The 16,086-nt window shown below is 61.7% G+C and overlaps 1 protein-coding gene across 1 annotated transcript in view; it reads left to right on the top strand.

The window, feature by feature from the left end:
- The window catches only part of Ripor3 (RIPOR family member 3), a 44,936-nt gene that overhangs the window by 20,253 nt on the left and 8,597 nt on the right, over positions 1-16,086 (top strand). The window contains 4 exon segments of the mRNA XM_042699314.1: positions 12,400-12,525; positions 12,635-12,780; positions 13,589-13,718; positions 13,996-14,538. Coding sequence (XP_042555248.1) covers positions 12,400-12,525; positions 12,635-12,780; positions 13,589-13,718; positions 13,996-14,538 — 945 coding nt within the window.

Here is a 16,086-nt window from a genome sequence, read left to right as displayed (position 1 = left end):
GAGGGCACTGAGGTGCAGTGAGGACACTGAGGTGCAGTGAGGACACTGAGGGGCAGTGAGGACACAGGGGCAGTGAGGACTCTGAGGGGCAGTGAGGACTCTGAGGGGCAGTGAGGACACTGAGGGGCAGTGAGGGACTCTGAGGTGCAGTGAGGACACTGAGGTGCAGTGAGGACATTGAGGTGCAGTGAGGACACTAAGGTGCAGTGAGGACACTGAGGTGCAGTGAGGACACTGAGGTGCAGTGAGAACACTGAGGGGCAGTGAGGACACTGAGGGGCAGTGAGGACACTGAGGTGCAGTGAGGACTCTGAGGGGAAGTGAGGACACTGAGGGGCAGTGAGGACACTGAGGGGCAGTGAGGGACTCTGAGGGGCAGTGAGGACTCTGAGGTGCAGTGTGGGCACTGAGGTGCAGTGAGGACACTGAGGGGCAGTGAGGACTCTGAGGGGCTGTGAGGACACTGAGGGGCAGTGAGGACACTGAGGGGCAGTGAGGACACTGAGGTGCAGTGAGGACACTGAGGTGCAGTGAGGGGAGACACTGAGGTGCAGTGAGGACACTGAGGTGCAGTGAGGACACTGAGGGGCAGTGAGGACACTGAGGGGCAGTGAGGACACTGAAGGGCAGTGAAGGCACTGAGGGGCAGTGAGGGGAGGACACTGAGGTGCAGTGAGGACACTGAGGGGCAGTGAGGACACTGAGGTGCAGTGAGGACACTGAGGTGCAGTGAGGACACTGAGGGGCAGTGAGGACACTGAGGGGCAGTGAGGACTCTGAGGTGCAGTGAGGACACTGAGCTGCAGTGAGGACTCTGAGGTGCAGTGAGGACACTGAGGGGCAGTGAGGACACTGAGGTGCAGTGAGGACACTGAGGGGCAGTGAGGGACTCTGAGGGGCAGTGAGGGCACTGAGGTGCAGTGAGGACACTGAGGTGCAGTGAGGACACTGAGGGGCAGTGAGGACTCTGAGGGGCAGTGAGGACACTGAGGGGCAGTGAGGACTCTGAGGTGCAGTGAGGACACTGAGCTGCAGTGAGGACTCTGAGGTGCAGTGAGGACACTGAGCTGCAGTGAGGGGAGACTCTGAGGTGCAGTGAGGACACTGAGGTGCAGTGAGGACACTGAGGGGCAGTGAGGACACTGAGGGGCAGTGAGGACACTGAGGCTCAGTGAGGACACTGAGGGGCAGTGAGGACACTGAAGGGCAGTGAGGACACTGAGGGGCAGTGAGGGGAGGACACTGAGGGGCAGTGAGGGACTCTGAGGGGCAGTGAGGGCACTGAGGTGCAGTGAGGACACTGAGGTGCAGTGAGGACACTGAGGGGCAGTGAGGACTCTGAGGGGCAGTGAGGACACTGAGGTGCAGTGAGGACACTGAGGGGCAGTGAGGACACTGAGGGGCAGTGAGGACACTGAGGGGCAGTGAGGACACTGAAGGGCAGTGAGGGCACTGAGGGGCAGTGAGGGGAGGACACTGAGGTGCAGTGAGGACACTGAGGGGTAGTGAGGACACTGAGGTGCAGTGAGGACATTGAGGTGCAGTGAGGACACTGAGGTGCAGTGAGGACATTGAGGTGCAGTGAGGACACTGAGGGGCAGTGAGGACACAGAGGGGCAGTGAGGACACTGAAGGGCAGTGAGGACACTGAGGGGCAGTGAGGGGAGGACACTGAGGTGCAGTGAGGACACTGAGGGGCAGTGAGGACACTGAGGGGCAGTGAGGGCACTGAGGGGCAGTGAGGACACTGAGGTGCAGTGAGGACACTGAGGGGCAGTGAGGGCACTGAGGGGCAGTGAGGGCACTGAGCTGCAGTGAGGACTCTGAGGGGCAGTGAGGACTCTGAGGGGCAGTGAGGACTCTGAGGTGCAGTGAGGACACTGAGGTGCAGTGAGGACACTGAGGGGCAGTGAGGACACTGAGGGGCAGTGAGGACACTGAGGGGCAGTGAGGGCACTGAGGTGCAGTGAGGGCACTGAGGTGCAGTGAGGGGAGGACACTGAGGGGCAGTGAGGACACTGAGGTGCAGTGAGGACACTGAGGGGCAGTGAGGACACTGAGGGGCAGTGAGGACACTGAGGGGCAGTGAGGACACTGAGGGGCAGTGAGGGGAGGACACTGAGGTGCAGTGAGGACACTGAGGTGCAGTGAGGACACTGAGGGGCAGTGAGGACACTGAGGGGCAGTGAGGACACTGAGGGGCAGTGAGGACACTGAAGGGCAGTGAGGGCACTGAGGGGCAGTGAGGGGAGGACACTGAGGTGCAGTGAGGACACTGAGGGGCAGTGAGGACACTGAGGTGCAGTGAGGACACTGAGGTGCAGTGAGGGCACTGAGGGGCAGTGAGGACACTGAGGGGCAGTGAGGACACTGAGGGGCAGTGAGCACACTGAGGGGCAGTGAGGACACTGAGGGGCAGTGAGGACACTGAGGGGCAGTGAGGACACTGAGGGGCAGTGAGGACACTGAAGGGCAGTGAGGGCACTGAGGTGCAGTGAGGGGAGGACACTGAGGTGCAGTGAGGACATTGAGGTGCAGTGAGGACACTGAGGTGCAGTGAGGACACTGAGGGGCAGTGAGGACACTGAGGGGCAGTGAGGACACTGAGGTGCAGTGAGGACACTGAGGGGCAGTGAGGACACTGAGGGGCAGTGAGGACACTGAGGTGCAGTGAGGACATTGAGGTGCAGTGAGGACACTGAGGTGCAGTGAGGACACTGAGGGGCAGTGAGGACACTGAGGTGCAGTGAGGACAGTGAGGGGCAGTGAGGACACTGAGGGGCAGTGAGCACACTGAGGTGCAGTGAGGACACTGAGGGGCAGTGAGGGGAGGACACTGAGGTGCAGTGAGGACATTGAGGTGCAGTGAGGACTCTAAGGTGCAGTGAGGACACTGAGGTGCAGTGAGGACACTGAGGGGCAGTGAGGACACTGAGGGGCAGTGAGGACACTGAGTGGCAGTGAGGGGAGGACACTGAGGTGCAGTGAGGACACTGAGGGGCAGTGAGGACACTGAGGGGCAGTGAGGACACTGAGGGGCAGTGAGGGGAGGACACTGAGGTGCAGTGAGGACACTGAGGTGCAGTGAGGACTATGAGGGGCAGTGAGGACTCTGAGGTGCAGTGAGGACACTGAGGGGCAGTGAGGACACTGAGGGGCAGTGAGGACACTGAGGGGCAGTGAGGACACTGAGTGGCAGTGAGGGGAGGACACTGAGGTGCAGTGAGGACACTGAGGCGCAGTGAGGACACTGAGGGGCACTGAGGACACTGAGGGGCAGTGAGGACACTGAGGTGCAGTGAGGACACTGAGGTGCAGTGAGGACACTGAGGGGCAGTGAGGACACTGAGGGGCAGTGAGGACACTGAGGTGCAGTGAGGACACTGAGGGGCAGTGAGGACACTGAGGGGCAGTGAGGACACTGAAGGGCAGTGAGGGCACTGAGGGGCAGTGAGGGGAGCACACTGAGGTGCAGTGAGGACACTGAGGGGCAGTGAGGACACTGAGGTGCAGTGAGGACATTGAGGTGCAGTGAGGACACTGAGGTGCAGTGAGGACACTGAGGGGCAGTGAGGACACTGAGGGGCAGTGAGGACTCTGAGGGGCAGTGTGGACTCTGAGGTGCAGTGAGGACACTGAGGGGCAGTGAGGACACTGAGGGGCAGTGAGGACACTGAGGTGCAGTGAGGACACTGAGGTGCAGTGAGGTCACTGAGCTGCAGTGAGGACACTGAGGTGCAGTGAGGGGAGACACTGAGGTGCAGTGAGGACACTGAGGGTCAGTGAGGACACTGAGGTGCAGTGAGGACACTGAGGGGCAGTGAGGACACTGAGGGGCAGTGAGGACACTGAGGTGCAGTGAGGACACTGAGCTTCAGTGAGGACACTGAGGGGCAGTGAGGACACTGAGGTGCAGTGAGGACACTGAGGTGTAGTGAGGACACTGAGGTGTAGTGAGGACTCTGAGGGGCAGTGAGGGCACTGAGGGGCAGTGAGGACTCTGAGGGGCAGTGAGGACTCTGAGCTGCAGTGAGGACACTGAGGGGCAGTGAGGACACTGAGGTGCAGTGAGGACACTGAGGTGCAGTGAGGACACTGAGGTGTAGTGAGGGCACTGAGGTGCAGTGAGGACACTGAGGTGTAGTGAGGACTCTGAGGGGCAGTGAGGACACTGAGGTGCAGTGAGGACACTGAGGTGCAGTGAGTACTCTGAGGGGCAGTGAGGGCACTGAGGTGCAGTGAGGACACTGAGGTGCAGTGAGGACACTGAGGGGCAGTGAGGACACAGGGGCAGTGAGGACTCTGAGGGGCAGTGAGGACTCTGAGGGGCAGTGAGGACACTGAGGGGCAGTGAGGGACTCTGAGGTGCAGTGAGGACACTGAGGTGCAGTGAGGACATTGAGGTGCAGTGAGGACACTGAGGTGCAGTGAGGACACTGAGGTGCAGTGAGGACACTGAGGTGCAGTGAGAACACTGAGGGGCAGTGAGGACACTGAGGGGCAGTGAGGACACTGAGGTGCAGTGAGGACTCTGAGGGGAAGTGAGGACACTGAGGGGCAGTGAGGACACTGAGGGGCAGTGAGGGACTCTGAGGGGCAGTGAGGACTCTGAGGTGCAGTGTGGGCACTGAGGTGCAGTGAGGACACTGAGGGGCAGTGAGGACTCTGAGGGGCTGTGAGGACACTGAGGGGCAGTGAGAACACTGAGGGGCAGTGAGGACACTGAGGTGCAGTGAGGACACTGAGGTGCAGTGAGGGGAGACACTGAGGTGCAGTGAGGACACTGAGGTGCAGTGAGGACACTGAGGGGCAGTGAGGACACTGAGGTGCAGTGAGGACCCTGAGGTGCAGTGAGGACACTGAGGGGCAGTGAGGACACTGAGGGGCAGTGAGGACACTGAGGTGCAGTGAGGACACTGAGGGGCAGTGAGGACACTGAGGGGCAGTGAGGACACTGAAGGGCAGTGAAGGCACTGAGGGGCAGTGAGGGGAGGACACTGAGGTGCAGTGAGGACACTGAGGTGCAGTGAGGACACTGAGGGGCAGTGAGGACACTGAGGTGCAGTGAGGACAGTGAGGGGCAGTGAGGACACTGAGGGGCAGTGAGGGGAGAACACTGAGGTGCAGTGAGGACTCTGAGGTGCAGTGAGGACACTGAGGGGCAGTGAGGACACTGAGGTGCAGTGAGGACACTGAGGGGCAGTGAGGACACTGAGGCTCAGTGAGGACACTGAGGGGCAGTGAGGACACTGAAGGGCAGTGAGGACACTGAGGGGCAGTGAGGGGAGGACACTGAGGTGCAGTGAGGACACTGAGGTGCAGTGAGGACACTGAGGTGCAGTGAGGACTCTGAGGGGCAGTGAGGACACTGAGGGGCAGTGAGGACTCTGAGGTGCAGTGAGGACTCTGAGGGGCAGTGAGGACACTGAGGTGCAGTGAGGACTCTGAGGTGCAGTGAGGACACTGAGGTGCAGTGAGGACACTGAGGGGCAGTGAGGGACTCTGAGGGGCAGTGAGGGCACTGAGGTGCAGTGAGGACACTGAGGGGCAGTGAGGACACTGAGGGGCAGTGAGGACACTGAGGGGCAGTGAGGGCACTGAGGTGCAGTGAGGACACTGAGGGGCAGTGAGGACTCTGAGGGGCAGTGAGGACACTGAGGTGCAGTGAGGACACTGAGGGGCAGTGAGGACACTGAGGGGCAGTGAGGACACTGAGGGGCAGTGAGGACACTGAAGGGCAGTGAGGGCACTGAGGGGCAGTGAGGGGAGGACACTGAGGTGCAGTGAGGACACTGAGGTGCAGTGAGGACATTGAGGTGCAGTGAGGACACTGAGGTGCAGTGAGGACACTGAGGGGCAGTGAGGACACTGAGGGGCAGTGAGGACACTGAGGGGCAGTGAGGACATTGAGGTGCAGTGAGGACACTGAGGTGCAGTGAGGACACTGAGGGGCAGTGAGGACACTGAGGTGCAGTGAGGACACTGAGGGGTAGTGAGGACACTGAGGTGCAGTGAGGACACTGAGGTGCAGTGAGGACACTGAGGTGCAGTGAGGACATTGAGGTGCAGTGAGGACACTGAGGGGCAGTGAGGACACTGAGGGGCAGTGAGGACACTGAAGGGCAGTGAGGACACTGAGGGGCAGTGAAGGGAGGACACTGAGGTGCAGTGAGGACACTGAGGGGCAGTGAGGACACTGAGGTGCAGTGAGGACTCTGAGGGGCAGTGAGGACACTGAGGGGCAGTGAGGACACTGAGGGGCAGTGAGGACTCTGAGGTGCAGTGAGGACACTGAGGTGCAGTGAGGACACTGAGCTGCAGTGAGGACTCTGAGGTGCAGTGAGGACACTGAGGGGCAGTGAGGACACTGAGGTGCAGTGAGGACACTGAGGGGCAGTGAGGGACTCTGAGGGGCAGTGAGGGCACTGAGGTGCAGTGAGGACACTGAGGTGCAGTGAGGACACTGAGGGGCAGTGAGGACTCTGAGGGGCAGTGAGGACACTGAGGGGCAGTGAGGACTCTGAGGTGCAGTGAGGACACTGAGCTGCAGTGAGGACTCTGAGGTGCAGTGAGGACACTGAGCTGCAGTGAGGGGAGACTCTGAGGTGCAGTGAGGACACTGAGGTGCAGTGAGGACACTGAGGGGCAGTGAGGACACTGAGGGGCAGTGAGGACACTGAGGGGCAGTGAGGACTCTGAGGTGCAGTGAGGACACTGAGCTGCAGTGAGGACTCTGAGGTGCAGTGAGGACACTGAGCTGCAGTGAGGGGAGACTCTGAGGTGCAGTGAGGACACTGAGGTGCAGTGAGGACACTGAGGGGCAGTGAGGACACTGAGGGGCAGTGAGGACACTGAGGGGCAGTGAGGGCACTGAGCTGCAGTGAGGATTCTGAGGGGCAGTGAGGACTCTGAGGGGCAGTGAGGACTCTGAGGTGCAGTGAGGACACTGAGGGGCAGTGAGGGCAATGAGGGGCAGTGAGGGGAGACACTGAGGTGCAGTGAGGACACTGAGGGGCAGTGAGGACACTGAGGGGCAGTGAGGACTCTGAGGTGCAGTGAGGACACTGAGGGGCAGTGAGGGCACTGAGGGGCAGTGAGGACACTGAGCGGCAGTGAGGGCACTGAGGGGCAGTGAGGGCACTGAGGGGCAGTGAGGACTCTGAGGTGCAGTGAGGACACTGAGGGGCAGTGAGGACACTGAGGTGCAGTGAGGACACTGAGCTGCAGTGAGGGCACTGAGGGGCAGTGAGGGCACTGAGGGGCAGTGAGGACTCTGAGGGGCAGTGAGGACACTGAGGGGCAGTGAGGACACTGAGCTGCAGTGAGGGCACTGAGGGGCAGTGAGGGCACTGAGGGGCAGTGAGGACACTGAGGTGCAGTGAGGACACTGAGGGGCAGTGAGGGCACTGAGGGGCAGTGAGGGCACTGAGGGGCCGTGAGGACACTGAGTGGCAGTGAGGACTCTGAGGTGCAGTGAGGACACTGAGGTGCAGTGAGGACACTGAGGTGCAGTGAGGGGAGGACACTGAGGGGCAGTGAGGGCACTGAGGGGCAGTGAGGACTCTGAGGTGCAGTGAGGACACTGAGGTGCAGTGTGGACTCTGAGGTGCAGTGAGGACACTGAGGGGCAGTGAGGGCACTGGGGTGCAGTGAGGACACTGAGGTGCAGTGAGGGCACTGAGGGGCAGTGAGGGCACTGAGGGGCAGTGAGGACTCTGAGGTGCAGTGAGGACACTGAGGTGCAGTGAGGGGAGGACACTGAGGGGCAGTGAGGGCACTGAGGGGCAGTGAGGACTCTGAGGTGTAGTGAGGACACTGAGGGGCAGTGAGGACTCTGAGGTGCAGTGAGGACACTGAGGTGCAGTGAGGACACTGAGGTGCAGTGAGGGGAGGACACTGAGGGGCAGTGAGGGCACTGAGGGGCAGTGAGGGCACTGAGGGGCAGTGAGGACTCTGAGGGGCAGTGAGGACACTGAGGGGCAGTGAGGACTCTGAGGTGCAGTGAGGACACTGAGCTGCAGTGAGGACTCTGAGGTGCAGTGAGGACACTGAGCTGCAGTGAGGGGAGACTCTGAGGTGCAGTGAGGACACTGAGGTGCAGTGAGGACACTGAGGGGCAGTGAGGACACTGAGGGGCAGTGAGGACACTGAGGGGCAGTGAGGACTCTGAGGTGCAGTGAGGACACTGAGGGGCAGTGAGGGCACTGAGGGGCAGTGAGGACACTGAGCGGCAGTGAGGGCACTGAGGGGCAGTGAGGGCACTGAGGGGCAGTGAGGACTCTGAGGTGCAGTGAGGACACTGAGGGGCAGTGAGGACACTGAGGTGCAGTGAGGACACTGAGCTGCAGTGAGGGCACTGAGGGGCAGTGAGGGCACTGAGGGGCAGTGAGGACTCTGAGGGGCAGTGAGGACACTGAGGGGCAGTGAGGACACTGAGCTGCAGTGCGGGCACTGAGGGGCAGTGAGGGCACTGAGGGGCAGTGAGGACACTGAGGTGCAGTGAGGACACTGAGGGGCAGTGAGGGCACTGAGGGGCAGTGAGGACACTGAGGTGCAGTGAGGACACTGAGGGGCAGTGAGGACTCTGAGGGGCAGTGAGGACACTGAGGGGCAGTGAGGACTCAGGTGCAGTGAGGACACTGAGCTGCAGTGAGGACTCTGAGGTGCAGTGAGGACACTGAGCTGCAGTGAGGGGAGACTCTGAGGTGCAGTGAGGACACTGAGGTGCAGTGAGGACACTGAGGGGCAGTGAGGACACTGAGGGGCAGTGAGGACACTGAGGGGCAGTGAGGGCACTGAGCTGCAGTGAGGACTCTGAGGGGCAGTGAGGACTCTGAGGGGCAGTGAGGACTCTGAGGTGCAGTGAGGACACTGAGGGGCAGTGAGGGCAATGAGGGGCAGTGAGGGGAGACACTGAGGTGCAGTGAGGACACTGAGGGGCAGTGAGGACACTGAGGGGCAGTGAGGACTCTGAGGTGCAGTGAGGACACTGAGGGGCAGTGAGGGCACTGAGGGGCAGTGAGGACACTGAGCGGCAGTGAGGGCACTGAGGGGCAGTGAGGGCACTGAGGGGCAGTGAGGACTCTGAGGTGCAGTGAGGACACTGAGGGGCAGTGAGGACACTGAGGTGCAGTGAGGGCACTGAGCTGCAGTGAGGGCACTGAGGGGCAGTGAGGGCACTGAGGGGCAGTGAGGACTCTGAGGGGCAGTGAGGACACTGAGGGGCAGTGAGGACACTGAGCTGCAGTGAGGGCACTGAGGGGCAGTGAGGGCACTGAGGGGCAGTGAGGACACTGAGGTGCAGTGAGGACACTGAGGGGCAGTGAGGGCACTGAGGGGCAGTGAGGGCACTGAGGGGCCGTGAGGACACTGAGTGGCAGTGAGGACTCTGAGGTGCAGTGAGGACACTGAGGTGCAGTGAGGACACTGAGGTGCAGTTAGGGGAGGACACTGAGGGGCAGTGAGGGCACTGAGGGGCAGTGAGGACTCTGAGGTGCAGTGAGGACACTGAGGTGCAGTGTGGACTCTGAGGTGCAGTGAGGACACTGAGGGGCAGTGAGGGCACTGGGGTGCAGTGAGGACACTGAGGTGCAGTGAGGGCACTGAGGGGCAGTGAGGGCACTGAGGGGCAGTGAGGACTCTGAGGTGCAGTGAGGACACTGAGGTGCAGTGAGGGGAGGACACTGAGGGGCAGTGAGGGCACTGAGGGGCAGTGAGGACTCTGAGGTGTAGTGAGGACACTGAGGGGCAGTGAGGACTCTGAGGTGCAGTGAGGACACTGAGGTGCAGTGAGGACACTGAGGTGCAGTGAGGGGAGGACACTGAGGGGCAGTGAGGGCACTGAGGGGCAGTGAGGGCACTGAGGGGCAGTGAGGACTCTGAGGGGCAGTGAGGACACTGAGGGGCAGTGAGGACACTGAGGGGCAGTGAGGACACTGAGCTGCAGTGAGGGCACTGAGGGGCAGTGAGGGCACTGAGGGGCAGTGAGGACACTGAGGGGCAGTGAGGACTCTGAGGTGCAGTGAGGACACTGAGCTGCAGTGAGGACTCTGAGGTGCAGTGAGGACACTGAGCTGCAGTGAGGGGAGACTCTGAGGTGCAGTGAGGACACTGAGGTGCAGTGAGGACACTGAGGGGCAGTGAGGACACTGAGGGGCAGTGAGGGCACTGAGCTGCAGTGAGGACTCTGAGGGGCAGTGAGGACTCAGGGGCAGTGAGGACTCTGAGGTGCAGTGAGGACACTGAGGTGCAGTGAGGACACTGAGGGGCAGTGAGGACACTGAGGGGCAGTGAGGGCACTGAGGGGCAGTGAGGGCACTGAGGGGCAGTGAGGGCACTGAGCGGCAGTGAGGGCACTGAGGGGCAGTGAGGACACTGCGGGGCAGTGAGGACTCTGAGGGGCAGTGAGGACTCTGAGGGGCAGTGAGGACTCTGAGGGGCAGTGAGGGCAATGAGGGGCAGTGAGGGGAGACACTGAGGTGCAGTGAGGACACTGAGGGGCAGTGAGGACACTGAGGGGCAGTGAGGACTCTGAGGTGCAGTGAGGACACTGAGGGGCAGTGAGGGCACTGAGGGGCAGTGAGGACACTGAGCGGCAGTGAGGGCACTGAGGGGCAGTGAGGGCACTGAGGGGCAGTGAGGACTCTGAGGTGCAGTGAGGACTCTGAGGTGCAGTGAGGACACTGAGGTGCAGTGAGGGCACTGAGGGGCGGTGAGGACTCTGAGGTGCAGTGAGGACACTGAGGTGCAGTGAGGACACTGAGGTGCAGTGAGGACACTGAGGGGCAGTGAGGACACTGAGGGGCAGTGAGGACACTGAGGGGCAGTGAGGGCACTGAGGGGCAGTGAGGGCACTGAGCGGCAGTGAGGGCACTGAGGGGCAGTGAGGACACTGCGGGGCAGTGAGGACTCTGAGGGGCAGTGAGGACTCTGAGGGGCAGTGAGGACTCTGAGGGGCAGTGAGGGCAATGAGGGGCAGTGAGGGGAGACACTGAGGTGCAGTGAGGACACTGAGGGGCAGTGAGGACACTGAGGGGCAGTGAGGACTCTGAGGTGCAGTGAGGACACTGAGGGGCAGTGAGGGCACTGAGGGGCAGTGAGGACACTGAGCGGCAGTGAGGACACTGAGGGGCAGTGAGGACTCTGAGGTGCAGTGAGGACACTGAGGGGCAGTGAGGGCACTGAGGGGCAGTGAGGACACTGAGCGGCAGTGAGGGCACTGAGGGGCAGTGAGGGCACTGAGGGGCAGTGAGGACTCTGAGGTGCAGTGAGGACTCTGAGGTGCAGTGAGGACACTGAGGTGCAGTGAGGACACTGAGCTGCAGTGAGGGCACTGAGGGGCAGTGAGGACACTGAGGTGCAGTGAGGACACTGAGGGGCAGTGAGGACACTGAGGTGCAGTGAGGGGAGGACACTGAGGGGCAGTGAGGGCACTGAGGGGCAGTGAGGACTCTGAGGTGCAGTGAGGACACTGAGGTGCAGTGTGGACTCTGAGGTGCAGTGAGGACACTGAGGGGCAGTGAGGGCACTGGGGTGCAGTGAGGACACTGAGGTGCAGTGAGGGCACTGAGGGGCAGTGAGGGCACTGAGGGGCAGTGAGGACTCTGAGGTGCAGTGAGGACACTGAGGTGCAGTGAGGGGAGGACACTGAGGGGCAGTGAGGGCACTGAGGGGCAGTGAGGACTCTGAGGTGTAGTGAGGACACTGAGGGGCAGTGAGGACTCTGAGGTGCAGTGAGGACACTGAGGTGCAGTGAGGACACTGAGGTGCAGTGAGGGGAGGACACTGAGGGGCAGTGAGGGCACTGAGGGGCAGTGAGGACTCTGAGGTGCAGTGAGGACACTGAGGTGCAGTGTGGACTCTGAGGTGCAGTGAGGACACTGAGAGGCAGTGAGGGCACTGGGCTGCAGTGAGGACACTGAGGTGCAGTGAGGGCACTGAGGGGCAGTGTGGACTCTGAGGTGCAGTGTGGACTCTGAGGTGTAGTGAGGACACTGAGGTGCAGTGAGGACACTGAGGCGCAGTGAGGACACTGAGGGGCAGTGAGGACACTGGGGTGCAGTGAGGGCACTGAGGTGCAGTGAGGACACTGAGGGGCAGTGAGGACACTGAGCTGCAGTGAGGGGAGGACACTGAGGGGCAGTGAGGGCACTGAGGTGCAGTGAGGGGAGGACACTGAGGGGCAGTGAGGGGTGGACACTGAGGTGCAGTGAGGACTCTGAGGGGCAGTGAGGACTCTGAGGGGCAGTGAGGACACTGAGGTGCAGTGAGGACACTGAGGTGCAGTGAGGACACTGAGGGGCAGTGAGGACACTGAGGGGCAGTGAGGGGGGTCCCAGACAGGCAGCCTGAGTGACCCCCTTAAGCTGACCCAGTGTGCCTGCTGGGCACTGCCCGCAGGTGCTCATGCGTCTGGGCCGCCAGCGCTGGAAGCTGAAGGGCCGGATCGAGTCGGATGACAGCCAGACCTGGGACGAGGAGGAGAAGGCCTTTGTGCCCATGGTGCATGAGAGCCTGGACATTAAGGTGGGGGCGGGGCCTGCGCCAGAGCCTGGGGGTTAGGGTCTGGCGGGGCAGGCGCGTGGGGCCAGGCACCCCTGCCCGCTCAGAGTCCACCCTCACCCCCCACCCCCAGGTGACAGAGCAGCGGGGCCTGAGCTCCCTGGCGGTGGGCGCTGTGTCCTGTGACACGGCCGACTTCTTCACGACCCGGCCGCAGGTCATTGTGGTGGACATCACTGAGCTGGGCACCGTCAAGCTGCAGCTGGAGGTGTTGTGGAAGTGAGTGGGTCCCGCCCCCTTTTGCTCCACCCCCAAGCATGCGCGGAGGGTTCTGGCCTTGCGGGACCCATGCTGGCCGTTGCCCAGAGCCCCTGCAGCGTGTGGGACAGCAGGCGGCCCGTGCTGTCCAGCCCTGGCTGGCCCTGCCGGCCACCAGAGCCCACGCAGGCGCCCCAGGTCCCCCAGCTACAGCCAGGTCTCGTGAGCCTTGTAGCCCTAGGCTGGCTGCGACCTTGGGGAGGGTGGCACTGGGTTCCAGCTCCTGTGTGAGGCCGCCCGGGCACACCAGGCCAGCCAAGCCCCCAGCATCGGTTGTGGATGTGTTACGGCTCAGGGTCGGAGCTGGGTGCGAATTCAGTTCTATCCATTCACATTCCTTGTCCTGGAGCTGTTCCTCCCACTCCCAGCAGAGTGGAAAGAAAACTTCATGTGAAGAATTCAGCAGGGGCCAGGGGCCTGTCATCCTAGCTACTCAGGAGGCTGAGATCTGAGGATCACGGTTCAAAGCCAGCCCTAGCAGGAAAGTCCGTGAGACCCTTATCTCTAATAAACCACTAGAACACCGGAAGTGGTGCTGTGGCTCAAGTGGTAGAGCACTTGCCTTGAGCTGAAGAGCTGAGGGACAGTGCCCAGGCCCAGAGTTCAAGCCCCATGACCAACAACAACAAAAAAGAATTCAGCAGAGCCCTTTGTTTCCGAGTTTTTGGACACAGCAGCTGGGAACCACAACCCCCCTGGGCCCACCTGTGCCCTGCAGTGCCCGTGGCTCCCCGGTTCTAGGGACCAAGGCCAGTTGTCTCGTTTGCAGCCCCTTCAGCTCAGAGGGCACCTTGGTGTCGCCCAGCTCCGTGGGCAAGTATTCTCTGGGCAGCAGGAAGGGCTCGGTGTACAGCTGGACGCCCCCAAGCACCCCCAGCTTCCGGGAAAGATACTACCTGGTGAGCCCCTGGGGCCAGGGACACAATGGTCCCAGGGGGGCAGGAGGTGGGGTCAGCCTCCCTTGGGGTCCCCTGGGGCGCTTCTGGTGCAGTTTCCCCTCCCCAGTTCAAGCCCTCGGGGTTCAGGGCACAGGTGGCATGGGAGCTGGGGGGAGGACAGGTAGAGGGGCGGGGCCCGGGGACGCCCGCCTCCCTCGTGGGCTGGGGCTTGCAGGGCGGGGCTCTCCGGCCCGGGTGGCTGGTGAGGCGCTCGGGTCCCACACCCCTCTTTCTACAGCCACTGGCGCTGCTGGGCACACCCCGGACCACCTCCGTCTTCAGCCCCCTGTCCAACGGTGGCCTCCGGGGCCCGGGCCTGCGCAGCCAGAGCCAGGAGCCACTGGAGATGGACTCCTTCAGCTCCGAGGACCCCCGAGAGGAGGCCCCCACGTCGGCGTCCACCTTGGACGTGGGCTTCCTGCCCTCGGGCATCAGCCCTGCCCCCTCCGTGGAGGAGGCCGGGGCCGCCCCCCTGCCCCTGGGCCTGCTGCCCGAGCTGGCCGGCCCGCCCCGGGGCCCCGGCCTGCGGCGGCCTGGCTGGAGCAAGCCGGGGGTGGACGGCCGCCCCCCCCCGCCCCGGGGCCTCCGGTTCCACAGCCCCGGCCTCCCACCAAGCCAGAAGGGGCAGGAGGAAGAAGACGGGGACCGAGAGGACAGGCCCGCAGGGGCCCCCGCAAGACCCCTGAAGGAGGTGCTGGAGCTGCTGCGGTCCACGGGCCCCGCGCAGCCGCAGCTCCGCGAGCTGGAGTACCAGGTCCTGGGCTTCAGGGACCGGCTGAAGGTACGCGAGGCCCACGCGGGGTGGCCCTGCCCGGCTCAGGGGCCCGTGGTGGGGTACAGGCTCGCCCAGGCCCAGCCTGGGGTGGGGGCATCTCCCTCCAGGCCTCAGTTTCTTCATCTGTCAAGGGGGGGGTAACAGTCCTCACGAGGCTGGGACGAGGACGGCGAGGGGAGACAGGGCTTGCAGGGGGTACCTTCCTGCACATCGGCCCAGAACCTGGTTCTATCTAGAACCTTCTACCTGGGTGGCTGGGCTGCCGCTTGGCGGTTAACAACCCACACTTGGGAGCAGAGCTGGCTCCATGGAAGACCCCAGCCACCTGGCAAACTCACCCCCACCCAGAACCTTCTCTCCCACGCAGCTCATGCTGGGGCTGCTGTCCACGGGAGGCATGGGGGGCGAGCGGCTCCCGCCAGCCTGACGGGCAGATTATTCTACCTTTCTATTACACAAGCCAACTAGACACCAAATAAAACATGTTACACGTGCGCCTACTTACACATGAATCAATTCCAGAAGTCCCCAAACTGCTCAACAGCCATCTTCAGCGATTGTTTCTGTTTTATTCCTAACTTTACTTCAATATGAAAAACCAGCACAGGTGAGAGGAAGTTTTGTGCCTCCTTTTAAAAAAATTTTTGTCAGTCGTGGGGCCTGAACTCTGGGCCTGGGCGCTGTCCCTCAGCTCTTCAGCTCAAGGCGAGCGCTCTGCCACTTGAGCCACAGCGCCACTTCTGGTTTTCTGGTAGTTTATTGGAGATAAGAGTCTCACGGACTTTCCTGCCCGGGCTGGCTTTGAACTGCGATCCTCAGACCTCAGCCTCCTGAGGAGCTGGGATGACAGGCGGGAGCCACCAGCACCCGGCTCTGTGCCTCCTTTTATTTCATTTATGTTCACAGTGGAGCCAAGTGCCGATGGCTCACACCTGCAATTCTAGCTACACAGGAGGCTGAGATCTGAGGATCTGAAGTCAGCCCGGGCGGAAAAGTCCATGGGAGTCATCTCCAATTAACCCCCATCTCCCAAAAGCCAGAAGTAAAGCTGTGGCTCAAGTGGTAGAGTGGCTAGCCTTTAGTGAAAAGCTCAGGGACAGCGTCCAGGCTCAGAGTTCAAGCCCAGGACTTCAAATGTCCGTATCTTCTCAGTCATTTAAACTGTGTATGTATTATAAATGTGTATACATATACCACTTATTTTTTGTCTGTCATGGGACTTGAACTTGGGGCCTGGGTGCTGTTCCTGAGCTCTTTTACTCAAGGCTAAGGCTCTACCACTTCCAGTTTTCTGGTGATTAATTGGACATGAGCCTGATGCACTTTTCTGCCTGGCTGGCTCTGAACCTTGAGCCGCAGATCTCAACCCCCTAAGTAGCTGGGATTACAGGCGTGAGCCCTGAAGCCCTGCTCTGTGCTACAGTCTTCTTAAAGGACTTGCATGGGGCTGGGAAGGTGGCTCAGTGGTAGAGCGCTTGCCTTGCATGCCAGAGGCCCTGGGTTCGATTCCTCAGCACCACATAAGCAAAAAGAAAAATGCCAGAAGTGGCGCTG

This window comes from Dipodomys spectabilis, unplaced genomic scaffold (assembly GCF_019054845.1).
Source record: "Dipodomys spectabilis isolate Male_0828 unplaced genomic scaffold, ASM1905484v1 ptg000240l, whole genome shotgun sequence".
In the NCBI taxonomy this organism is placed as follows: Eukaryota; Metazoa; Chordata; class Mammalia; order Rodentia; family Heteromyidae; genus Dipodomys; species Dipodomys spectabilis.
The sequence above is the reverse complement of the archived record's forward strand: the minus strand, read 5'-3'. Positions and strand labels throughout refer to the sequence as shown.